This window comes from Oncorhynchus mykiss, chromosome 18 (assembly GCF_057628025.1).
Source record: "Oncorhynchus mykiss isolate SJ-2025 chromosome 18, ASM5762802v1, whole genome shotgun sequence".
NCBI classification, from domain to species: domain Eukaryota; kingdom Metazoa; phylum Chordata; class Actinopteri; order Salmoniformes; family Salmonidae; genus Oncorhynchus; species Oncorhynchus mykiss.
Window position 1 is genome coordinate 14,529,983 of NC_143039.1, and position 12,185 is coordinate 14,542,167.

The window sequence follows — 12,185 nt, forward strand, 5'->3', positions numbered from 1 at the left end:
TACTACCCCCTCTCTAAACCCCAGTCCTCTCCTGGTCTACCATACTACCCCCTCTCTAAACCCCTACCCCCTCTCTAAACCCCAGTCCTCTCCTGGTCTACCACCCTACCCCCTCTCTAAACCCCAGCCCTCCCCTGGTCTACCATACTACCCCCTCTCTAAACCCCAGTCCTCTCCTGGTCTACCATACTACCCCCTCTCTAAACCCCAGTCCTCCCCTGGTCTACCATACTACCCCCTCTCTAAACCCCAGTCCTCCCCTGGTCTACCATACTACCTCCTCTCTAAACCCCAGTCCTCTCCTGGTCTACCATACTACCTCCTCTCTAAACCCCAGTCCTCTCCTGGTCTACCATACTACCTCCTCTCTAAACCACAGTCCTCCCCTCTAAACCCCAGTCCTCCTCTCTAATCCCCAGTCCTCCCCTGGTCTACCATACTACCTCTCTAAACCCCAGTCCTCCCCTGGTCTACCATACTACCTCCTCTCTAAACCCCAGTCCTCCCCTGGTCTACCATACTATCCCCTCTCTAAACCCCAGTCCAGTCCTCTCCTGGTCTACCATACTACCTCCTCTCTAAACCCCAGTCCAGTCCTCTCCTGGTCTACCATACTACCCCCTCTCTAAACCCCAGTCCTCCCCTGGTCTACCATACTACCTCCTCTCTAAACCCCAGTCCTCCCCTGGTCTACCATACTACCTCCTCTCTAAACCCCAGTCCTCTCCTGGTCTACCATTCTACCTCCTCTCTAAACCCCAGTCCAGTCCTCTCCTGGTCTACCATACTACCTCCTCTCTAAACCCCAGTCCTCTCCTGGTCTACCATACTACCCCCTCTCTAAACCCCAGTCCTCCCCTCTAAACCCCAGTCCTCTCCTCTAAACCCCAGTCCTCTCCTGGTCTACCATACTACCTCCTCTCTAAACCCCAGTCCAGTCCTCTCCTGGTCTACCATACTACCTCCTCTCTAAACCCCAGTCCTCCCCTGGTCTACCATACTACCCCCTCTCTAAACCCCAGTCCTCTCCTGGTCTACCATACTACCTCCTCTCTAAACCCCAGTCCTCTCCTGGTCTACCATACTACCTCCTCTCTAAACCCCAGTCCTCCCCTGGTCTACCATACTACCTCCTCTCTAAACCCCAGTCCTCCCCTGTTCTACCATACTACTGCCTCTCTAAACCCCAGTCCTCCCCTGGTCTACCATACTACCCCCTCTCTAAACCCCAGTCTAGTCCTCTCCTGGTCTACCATACTACCTCCTCTCTAAACCCCAGTCCAGTCCTCTCCTGGTCTACCATACTACCCCCTCTCTAAACCCCAGTCCTCCCCTGGTCTACCATACTACCTCCTCTGTAAACCCCAGTCCTCCTCTCTAAACCCCAGTCCTCCCCTGGTCTACCATACTACCTCCTCTCTAAACCCCAGTCCTCCCCTGGTCTACCATACTACCTCCTCTCTAAACCCCAGTCCTCCCCTGGTCTACCATACTACCTCCTCTCCAAACCCCAGTCCTCTCCTGGTCTACCATACTACCTCCTCTCTAAACCCTTGTCCTCCCATGGTCTACCATACTACCTCCTCTCTAAACCTCAGTCCTCCCCTGGTCTACCATACTACCCCCTCTCTAAACCCCAGTCCTCCCCTCTAAACCCCAGTCCTCTCCTGGTCTACCAAACTACCTCCTCTCTAAACCCCAGTCCTCCCCTGGTCTACCATACTACATCCTCTCTAAACCCCAGTCCTCCTGGTCTACCATACTACCTCCTCTCTAAACCCCAGTCCTCCCCTGGTCTACCATACTACCCCCTCTCTAAACCCCAGTCCTCTCCTGGTCTACCATACTACCTCCTCTCTAAACCCCAGTCCTCCCCTGGTCTCAAAGCATGTGATTAATTTTCACATTGCACCAGGGAGCTCAATCAAGAAGGATCTGCGACAGAACCAGATTCCCTCCACAGCTCCCAGTTCAAACTGAAATATTACAGGAGGGAGAGCTGGGTTATACGGCTTGAGGCGTGGCCAAACACACACACACACAGGCCCCGACGCAACCCCCAACCAGTCATCCAAGCCGCCAGGCAGGAGCCACACTTCTCAGCCCCAGTAGCAGCGCCCCTCACCGCCCCGGGGCTCCAGACCTCCTGGCCACCGGGTCACTGGGTCAGCCTGAAATTACCCGTCATGATTAACTCTTTACACTCCTACTGCAGAACACAGGACAGGTTTAATGGAATGGAATGGAAGGCTCTATGTTAGAACAACTAGGGGGACAGTTTAATATCAACTGAATGGAAGTTAAACTTTGTCTTGACTTGGAACTAAAATAGTTTTTTGTCTATTGCTCGCTAAGCTGTTGTAGAGAGGTGGAGTATTGTAGTGTGTCTGTGTGAGCTAGAGTGAATGTGTGTGTGTGTGTGTCCCTGGCTGTGTGTGTGTGTGTGTGTGTGGGGGGGGGGGGGTAGCCCTAGCCCTAGCCCTGCCCCGCCCCTAGTGAGTGATCTTTCCCTCCTTGTGAAACAAAACACTCGTCTATTCTTCCCCCACTTTCCCTCATCTCTCAATGAAACCTTTTTCCAAGATGCTTAAGCAGCCATAGAGGCATTTTGCTGGGCCATAGAGAATACTGTAGAGCCAGCCATAGAGGCATTTTGCTGGGCCATAGAGAACGTTGTAGAGCCAGCCATAGAGGCATTTTGCTGGCACTTAGAGAATACTGTAGAGCCAGCCATAGAGGCATTTTGCTGGCCTTTAGAGAATGCAGTAGAGCCAGCCATAGAGGCATTTTGCTGGCCTTTAGAGAATACTGTAGAGCCAGCCATAGAGGTATTTTGCTGGCCCTTAGAGAATGCAGTAGAGCCAGCCATAGCGGCATTTTGCTGGCCTTTAGAGAATACTGTAGAGCCAGCCATAGAGGCATTTTGCTGGCCCTTAGAGAATGCAGTAGAGCCAGCCATAGAGGCATTTTGCTGGCCCTTAGAGAATGCAGTAGAGCCAGCCATAGAGGCATTTTGCTGGCCCTTAGAGAACGTTGTAGAGCCAGCCATAGAGGCATTTTGCTGGCCCTTATAGAACGTTGTAGAGCCAGCCATAGAGGCATTTTGCTGGCACTTAGAGTACACAGTAGAGGTCTGCTCTCTACTAGACAACCAGTCTAGAGTTCTGTTGAAATGGGAGATGTTTATCATGGCATATTTGACACACACTGCTACTAATAATAAAACTCATGGACTGACTGAATCGTGGACTGGCTGAATCGTGGACTGACCGAATCGTGGACTGACCGAATCGTGTACTGACCGAATCGTGGACTGACTGAATCGTGGACTGACTGAATCGTGGACTGACTGAATCGTGGACTGACTGAATCGTGGACTGACTGAATCGTGGACTGACTGAATCGTGGACTGATTGAATCATGGACTGACTGAATCGTGGACTGACTTGTGTGGCCGGGGCCACTGGCTGCTTTTGTGTGATTACCCACAATGCCTTTCAATGTCTTTCTCTGGACGTGCCATTTTTTCCACCTCTATTGATGGATGGGTTGACTTGACGCTTTGAATGGCAGATCTCCTCCTAGACCTTCCACTCCCATTGTGTTGCTGGGCCAGATAGAGAGAGAGAGAGAGAGAGAGAGGGACCAGAAGGAGAGAAGGCATTGAGCTCCAGTAGAATTTAAAAGTCTAAGTCAGTAGTCTGCTGGTCCTGATAAGAATTAGTTATAAATGACAGATGAGATTAAATAGAGCAGTAATGAGAGAAGGATATCTGAATATGGTAGTTTTACCTGCTGCTGAATGAATGAATGAATACAACCCTTCCCTTATGGGAATAATTGACACATAAACAAACATTACAATAACTCACTATGATAATTAAATGATAATTTCTCTTCCAGTGTTCTCTGCATTGCGCCTTCCATAAAGAGTGAAACAAATAATCTATATATATATCTCAATACCTAATAGAAAATAAGGTTATCCTGCTAGTGTTTGTCATTATAGCTGGTTTAGGGATGTGTTTAGCCCTGTCTATAGAATGAGTGTTTGTCATTATAGCTGGTTTAGGGATGTGTTTAGTTCTGTCTATATAATGAGTGTTTGTCATTATAGCTGGTTTAGGGATGTGTTTAGTTCTGTCTATATAATGAGTGTTTGTCATTATAGCTGGTTTAGGGATGTGTTTAGTTCTGTCTATATAATGAGTGTTTGTCATTATAGCTGGTTTAGGGATGTGTTTAGTTCTGTCTATATAATGAGTGTTTGTCATTATAGCTGGTTTAGGGATGTGTTTAGTTCTGTCTATATAATGAGTGTTTGTCATTATAGCTGGTTTAGGGATGTGTTTAGCCCTGTCTATATAATGAGTGTTTGTCATTATAGCTGGTTTAGGGATGTGTTTAGTTCTGTCTATATAATGAGTGTTTGTCATTATAGCTGGTTTAGGGATGTGTTTAGCCCTGTCTATATAATGAGTGTTTGTCATTATAGCTGGTTTAGGGATGTGTTTAGTTCTGTCTATATAATGAGTGTTTGTCATTATAGCTGGTTTAGGGATGTGTTTAGTTCTGTCTATATAATGAGTGTTTGTCATTATAGCTGGTTTAGGGATGTGTTTAGTTCTGTCTATATAATGAGTGTTTGTCATTATAGCTGGTTTAGGGATGTGTTTAGCCCTGTCTATATAATGAGTGTTTGTCATTATAGCTGGTTTAGGGATGTGTTTAGTTCTGTCTATATAATGAGTGTTTGTCATTATAGCTGGTTTAGGGATGTGTTTAGTTCTGTCTATATAATGAGTGTTTGTCATTATAGCTGGTTTAGGGATGTGTTTAGTTCTGTCTATATAATGAGTGTTTGTCATTATAGCTGGTTTAGGGATGTGTTTAGCCCTGTCTATATAATGAGTGTTTGTCATTATAGCTGGTTTAGGGATGTGTTTAGTTCTGTCTATATAATGAGTGTTTGTCATTATAGCTGGTTTAGGGATGTGTTTAGTTCTGTCTATATAATGAGTGTTTGTCATTATAGCTGGTTTAGGGATGTGTTTAGTTCTGTCTATATAATGAGTGTTTGTCATTATAGCTGGTTTAGGGATGTGTTTAGCCCTGTCTATATAATGAGTGTTTGTCATTATAGCTGGTTTAGGGATGTGTTTAGCCCTGTCTATAGAATGAGTGTTTGTCATTATAGCTGGTTTAGGGATGTATTTAGCCCTGTCTATATAATGAGTGTTTGTCATTATAGCTGGTTTAGGGATGTGTTTAGCCCTGTCTATAGAATGAGTGTTTGTCATTATAGCTGGTTTAGGGATGTGTTTAGCCCTGTCTATAGAATGAGTGTTTGTCATTATAGCTGGTTTAGGGATGTGTTTAGTTCTGTCTATATAATGAGTGTTTGTCATTATAGCTGGGTTAGGGATGTGTTTAGCCCTGTCTATAGAATGAGTGTTTGTCATTATAGCTGGTTTAGGGATGTGTTTAGTTCTGTCTATATAATGAGTGTTTGTCATTATAGCTGGTTTAGGGATGTGTTTAGTTCTGTCTATATAATAAGTGTTTGTCATTATAGCTGGTTTAGGGATGTGTTTAGTTCTGTCTATATAATGAGTGTTTGTCATTATAGCTGGTTTAGGGATGTGTTTAGCTACAATGCCCTGTCTATATAATGAGTGTTTGTCATTATAGCTGGTTTAGGGATGTGTTTAGTTCTGTCTATATAATGAGTGTTTGTCATTATAGCTGGTTTAGGGATGTGTTTAGCTACAATGCCCTGTCTATATAATGAGTGTTTGTCATTATAGCTGGGTTAGGGATGTGTTTAGTTCTGTCTATATAATTAGTGCCCTGTATACCGAGCTGTTTAAATACAAAGATTTCAACCCTTAGCAAACCTCACCTCTAGAAAACCCCAGTGTCTGTATATTAGACTAGGTTTTCATTTTGTTCAAATTTCTTTTAAACTATTGATTGGCATCGCAGTGTTATAACAAACCTAAACCTCTCAGTAGTAATGGTAGGCTTGAGTTCAGTAATTGAACATGTAACAGTAGCCTAGTGTTGTGATCTAGGTGAGATGAAGGCAGGCTGTCTGCAGAAGGGGATTACCTGGCTGGTCTCAGGGGAGCCTGACCCCTGACCTCTATAATGAAAAGGGGGAGGGCCCCAGACAAAAGACTTGTTAGACCCAGAGAACACAACACACTGGAAACGTATCCCTTGTCCCCAATGTGATGGAATACTCTGGTATGTCTCACCTTTTCCTCTTTAAGATCCCTGCCTCTACTGCCTCATTTTCCTGCTCTTAAAGATCCCTGCATCTACTGCTTCCTTTTCCTGCTCTTAAAGATCCCTGCCTCTACTGCTTCCTTTTCCTGCGCTTAAAGATCCCTGCCTCTACTGCTTCCTTTTCCTGCTCTTAAAGATTCCTGCCTCTACTGCTTCCCTTTCCTCCTCTTAAAGATTCCTGCCTCTACTGCTTCCTTTCCTCCTCTTAAAGATTCCTGCCTCTACTGCTTCCTTTCCTGCTCTTAAAGATTCCTGGCTCTACTGCTTCCCTTTCCTCCTCTTAAAGATCCCTGCCTCTACTGCTTCCTTTCCTCCTCTTAAAGATCCCTGCCTCTACTGCTTCCTTTCCTCCTCTTAAAGATTCCTGCCTCTACTGCTTCCTTTTCCTGCTCTTAAAGATTCCTGCCTCTACTGCTTCCTTTTCCTGCTCTTAAAGATCCCTGCCTCTACTGCTTCCTTTTCCTGCTCTTAAAGATTCCTGCCTCTACTGCTTCCTTTTCCTCCTCTTAAAGATTCCTGCCTCTACTGCTTCCTTTTCCTCCCTTAAAGATCCCTGCCTCTACTGCCTCCTTTTCCTCCTCTTAAAGATTCCTGCCTCTACTGCTTCCCTTTCCTCCTCTTAAAGATTCCTGCCTCTACTGCTTCCTTTTCCTGCTCTTAAAGATTCCTGCCTCTACTGCTTCCTTTTCCTCCTCTTAAAGATTCCTGCCTCTACTGCTTCCTTTTCCTCCCTTAAAGATCCCTGCCTCTACTGCCTCCTTTTCCTGCTCTTAAAGATCCCTGCCTCTACTGCTTCCTTTTCCTCCTCTTAAAGATCCCTGCCTCTACTGCTTCCCTTTCCTCATCTTAAAGATTCCAACCATTCCTTTCACTGACTCAATGTTTTGAGGGGAAAATGGGCGAACAGCGAACACTTGAAATGTAGCCAACCAACGCGAGGAGTGGAAATGTGACGCTTTGGATATTCTAAAGAACCTTTGGCTGCCTGGCTGGAGCTGGGGGGAGGTAGATTGTTTGTGTGTGGAATTGGATTGGAAGTAGTGTTATGTATGAAGTCTGACTTTGAGCTGTGGCTTTTGAATCAAAGCGGGAAGATCAAAGTTGTTATTCATGTGTGTCAGACGGTGTTTGATCTACTGCTGCTGCAGAGTGTAGACTCGCTTCACCTCAGTGGAATTCTTAACGCGTATCGGAACAGACAGTGATTGATTTGTGTGTGTGTGTCCAGGAAGTCCTCCTGTTTTGCCTCCCAGAACCATAGCTCCCCTTTTCATAAGCCTTAATACCATGGATTCATTCAACAATAGCTGAATTTAAAAGCAACATTATTAAATGAACCTTGGGTAAGAAACAAACAGCTATGGCCATTATAAGCTGTGTTTTCAGTTGTTGTGAATAACTGAACGCTATGTTTTCAGTTGTTGTGGATGACTGAACGCTGTGTTTTCAGTTGTTGTGGATGACTGAACGCTGTGTTTTCAGTTGTTGTGGATGACTGAACGCTATGTTTTCAGTTGTTGTGGATGACTGAACTCTATGTTTTCAGTTGTTGTGGATGACTGAACGCTGTGTTTTCAGTTGTTGTGGATGACTGAACGCTATGTTTTCAGTTGTTGTGGATTACTGAACGCTATGTTTTCAGTTGTTGTGAATGACTGAACGCTGTGTTTTCAGTTGTTGTGAATGACTGAACGCTATGTTTTCAGTTGTTGTGAATGACTGAACGCTATGTTTTCAGTTGTTGTGGATGACTGAACGCTATGTTTTCAGTTGTTGTGGATGACTGAACGCTATGTTTTCAGTTGTTGTGGATGACTGAACTCTATGTTTTCAGTTGTTGTGGATGACTGAACGCTATGTTTTCAGTTGTTGTGGATGACTGAACGCTGTGTTTTCAGTTGTTGTGAATGACTGAACGCTATGTTTTCAGTTGTTGTGGATGACTGAACGCTATGTTTTCAGTTGTTGTGGATGACTGAATTCCTGGTGATATTGCAGTGGCAAATAACTTCCCATCATGATTTTCTAATTCCACCTTTTGCCTTTTCCTCTCATTTCAGTCACCCTCCCCAAGGCCCTCTTCCTCCCAGCCTCCTCCTCTCCCCCCGCCCCCTCCAGACGCTCCATGCAGTCCCCCTCCTCCTATCGCCTGCCCCATCCGCTGCCCCCTCTGCCCGTGCGGAAGGGGGTCCGGGGCCGGCGCCCCAAACTGCAGACCATCGCCCTGCTCAAGGCAGCGGCAGAGGCAGCAGCGGAGGCTGCTCTGAATGGTACGCCACAGGTCTCCGGCTCCCAGCTAGCACCCAGACCCCATAAGAAGAGGGGGCCCAAGCCTGGGAGCAAGGTAAGGGCCTATGGTCAATGAACCCGTTTCCTGGATCCAGATTGAGTTTAGTACTGGACTGAAAAAGTATGCTTATTGGAGCAGCAGTTGTATTGTCTGTCTGTTTAATGAAATGTGTGACTGGTTGCAGTGATTGGCTCCAGTCAACACTCCCGGAGGAATTTTACCTCCAGTCCAATCACTTTACACAATGTTGTATGACGACATCACAGTGGTATTACTACAGTAGGGGTGCTGTGTAGTGTCGGTATATGATAGGGATCGAAGAGTTGTCAGTGAACGGCAGGAGCCTAGTGGTTAGAGCGTTGGACTAGTAACCGGAAGGTTGCAAGTTCAAACCCCCGAGCTGACAAGGTACAAATCTGTCGTTCTGCCCCTGAACAGGCAGTTAACCCACTGTTCCTAGGCTGTCATTGAAAATAAGAGTTTGTTCTTAACTGACTTGCCTGGTTAAATAAAGGTCAAATAAAAAAGGTTGTGTTTGTTCAGAGGAAGCCACGTGTGCTGCCCTCCTCGGGGACAGGCTCTGTATATACTACTACAGCCTCTGAGACCAGACTGATCAACAACGTTCATGGACCGAAGGACAACAGCCCCGGAGTGGTCTCCACAGGTAAGACTCAGTCCTGTCAGATAAATAATAACATTAATGCAGTTTAACAGATCGCTGTATTAACAGATATACACATTAGACCTGCTCTTTCCTTGACATAGACTGATCAGGTGAAGCTATGATCCCTTATTGATGTAACTTGTTAAATCCTCTTCAATCAGTGTAGATGAAGGGGAGGTTAAACAAGGATTTTTAAGCCTTGAGACAATTGAGACATGGATTGTGTATGTGCCATTCAGAGGGTGATTGGGCAAGACAAAGGATTTAAGTGCCTTTGAACGGGGTATGGTAGTAGGTGCCAGGCACACCGGTTTGGGTCAAGAACGCTGCTGGGGTTTTCACACTCAACAGTTTCCTGTGTGTATCAAGAATGGTCCACCAGTCAAAGGACACCCAGCCATCTTGACACAACTGTGGGAAGCTTTAGAGTCAACATGGTCCAGCATCTCTGTGGAACGCTTTCTACACCTTGTAGAGTCCATGCCCGGACGAATTGAGGCTGTTCTGAGGGGAAAAGGGGGTGCAACTCCATGTTAGGAAGGTGTTCCTAATGTTTGGTGCACTCAGTATATATTCACACGCTAGAGCAGTCCAGCTGGTCCCTTGTACTGAGTGATTTAACTGGTCCATCTAGAGCAGTCCAGCTGGTCACTGTACTGAGTGATTTAACTGGTCCATCTAGAGCAGTCCAGCTGGTCTCTTGTTCTGAGTGATTTAACTGGTCCATCTAGAGCAGTCCAACTGGTCCCTTGTACTGAGTGATTTAACTGGTCCATCTAGAGCAGTCCAGCTGGTCATTGTTCTGAGTGATTTAACAGGTCCATCTAGAGCAGTCCAGCTGGTCATTGTTCTGAGTGATTTAACTGGTCCATCTAGAGCAGTCCAGCTGGTCATTGTTCTGAGTGATTTAACAGGTCCATCTAGAGCAGTCCAGCTGGTCATTGTTCTGAGTGATTTAACTGGTCCATCTAGAGCAGTCCAGCTGGTCATTGTTCTGAGTGATTTAACTGGTCCATCTAGAGCAGTCCAGCTGGTCATTGTTCTGAGTGATTTAACTGGTCCATCTAGAGCAGTCCAGCTGGTCCCCTGTACTGAGTGATTTAACTGGTCCATCTAGAGCAGTCCAGCTGGTCATTGTTCTGAGTGATTTAACTGGTCCATCTAGAGCAGTCCAGCTGGTCTCTTGTTCTGAGTGATTTAACTGGTCCATCTAGAGCAGTCCAACTGGTCTCTTGTTCTGAGTGATTTAACTGGTCCATCTAGAGCAGTCCAACTGGTCCCTTGTACTGAGTGATTTAACTGGTCCATCTAGAGCAGTCCAACTGGTCATTGTTCTGAGTGATTTAACTGGTCCATCTAGAGCAGTCCAGCTGGTCATTGTTCTGAGTGATTTAACTGGTCCATCTAGAGCAGTCCAGCTGGTCATTGTTCTGAGTGATTTAACTGGTCCATCTAGAGCAGTCCAGCTGGTCCCCTGTACTGAGTGATTTAACTGGTCCATCTAGAGCAGTCCAGCTGGTCATTGTTCTGAGTGATTTAACTGGTCCATCTAGAGCAGTCCAGCTGGTCATTGTTCTGAGTGATTTAAACTGGTCCATCTAGAGCAGTCCAGTTGGTCATTGTTCTGAGTGATTTAACTGGTCCATCTAGAATGAAGCTTTAGACATGTTCTAGTGCTTCCTGACCCCTGACCTTCATCTCTCTCTCTCTCTCTCTCTCTCTCTCTCTCTCTCTCTCTCTCTCTCTCTCTCTCTCTCTCTCTCTCTCTCTCTCTCTCTCTCTCTCTCTCTCTCTCTCTCTCTCTCTCTCTCTCTCTCTCTCTCTCTCTCTCTCTCTCTCTCTCTCTCCCCCAGTGTGTGTGTACGTGAACAAGCACGGAGCCTGCGGTCCACACCTGGACAGGAAGCAGTTGCAGCAGCTGCCGGACCACTTTGGGCCAGGTCCGGTCAACACTGTCCTACAGCAGGCTGTTCAGGCATGTGTGGACTGTGCCTACCAACCAACCTTCCTCTTCAGTTTCCTACAGTCCCAGTCCGATGGAGGAGAGATCATCAGAGGTATGTTAGCCATAGATATATAACTCTAGATAGGAGGAGAGATCATCAGAGGTATTATAGCCATAGATGTATAACCCTAGACAGGAGGAGATCATCAAGAGGTATTATAGCCATAGATGTATAACCCTAGACAGGAGGAGAGATCATCAAGAGGTTTTATAGCATAGATATATAACCCTAGATAGGCTGATGTCATGTAGTCCCTATACGTCAGAATGGAACAGTTGGTCAGCCATTTTAGCTGGGGCCTGTCCTGATATGTGGTCTGTGGTTATAGCTAGTGTAGTATTGTATTGTTCTCATGACATCATGAGGTGTTCTATGGTTGTGTAATGAAGGAGGGTCGGTGAACTGCTGTGCTGACGTGATGAGTAACTAAGCTTGCCTGTGAGCTGAAGACTTCAAGCTAATGCCTGTAGGCTTTAGTTCAGCTCGCTAACACAGTCCTGTGACGTGTCGGAGACTCCGGTCCGAACCCAGATGGTCCAACCCTCACTGGACAGAAACACTAGGGTTGTTACTCCACAGTGATGTCATGACATGATGAGGAAGCCAGAAGAACACCCCGGCCCCTAGACCGTCTACTCTACACAGACTCTACATATTCAAATAGTTCCTCAGTCCTCATTAAAATAATGGCAAATTCCAAATGGGAATATGGGGGTAGGCTGGGGATTCAATCAGGCAGTAGGAATTGGTTTAGGCTGCAGAGCCCACATGGTGCACTGGATAATGCCTGGTGGGATAAAGTGTGTGTGCAGCAGCTGATGTCATGTGTCTGGGGGTAATGAGAAGTGACATGCGTCCGTAACCTGGTTTGGGAGGGGCTCCCCGGGGGGGTCCCAGTCTGTGTGTGTGTGTGGGGGGGTCATCTGATGCT

The 12,185-nt window shown here is 46.2% G+C and overlaps 1 protein-coding gene across 8 annotated transcripts in view; it reads left to right on the forward strand.

Moving 5' to 3' along the window:
* The window catches only part of scml2 (Scm polycomb group protein like 2), an 82,811-nt gene that overhangs the window by 60,810 nt on the left and 9,816 nt on the right, over positions 1 to 12,185 (forward strand). For all 8 annotated transcript variants that reach the window (XM_036951529.2, XM_090207259.1, XM_090207257.1 and 5 more), the window contains 3 exons: positions 8,352 to 8,635; positions 9,125 to 9,248; positions 11,102 to 11,305. In XM_036951529.2, coding sequence (XP_036807424.2) covers positions 8,352 to 8,635; positions 9,125 to 9,248; positions 11,102 to 11,305 — 612 coding nt within the window. The remainder of the gene's footprint in view (positions 1 to 8,351; positions 8,636 to 9,124; positions 9,249 to 11,101; positions 11,306 to 12,185) is intronic.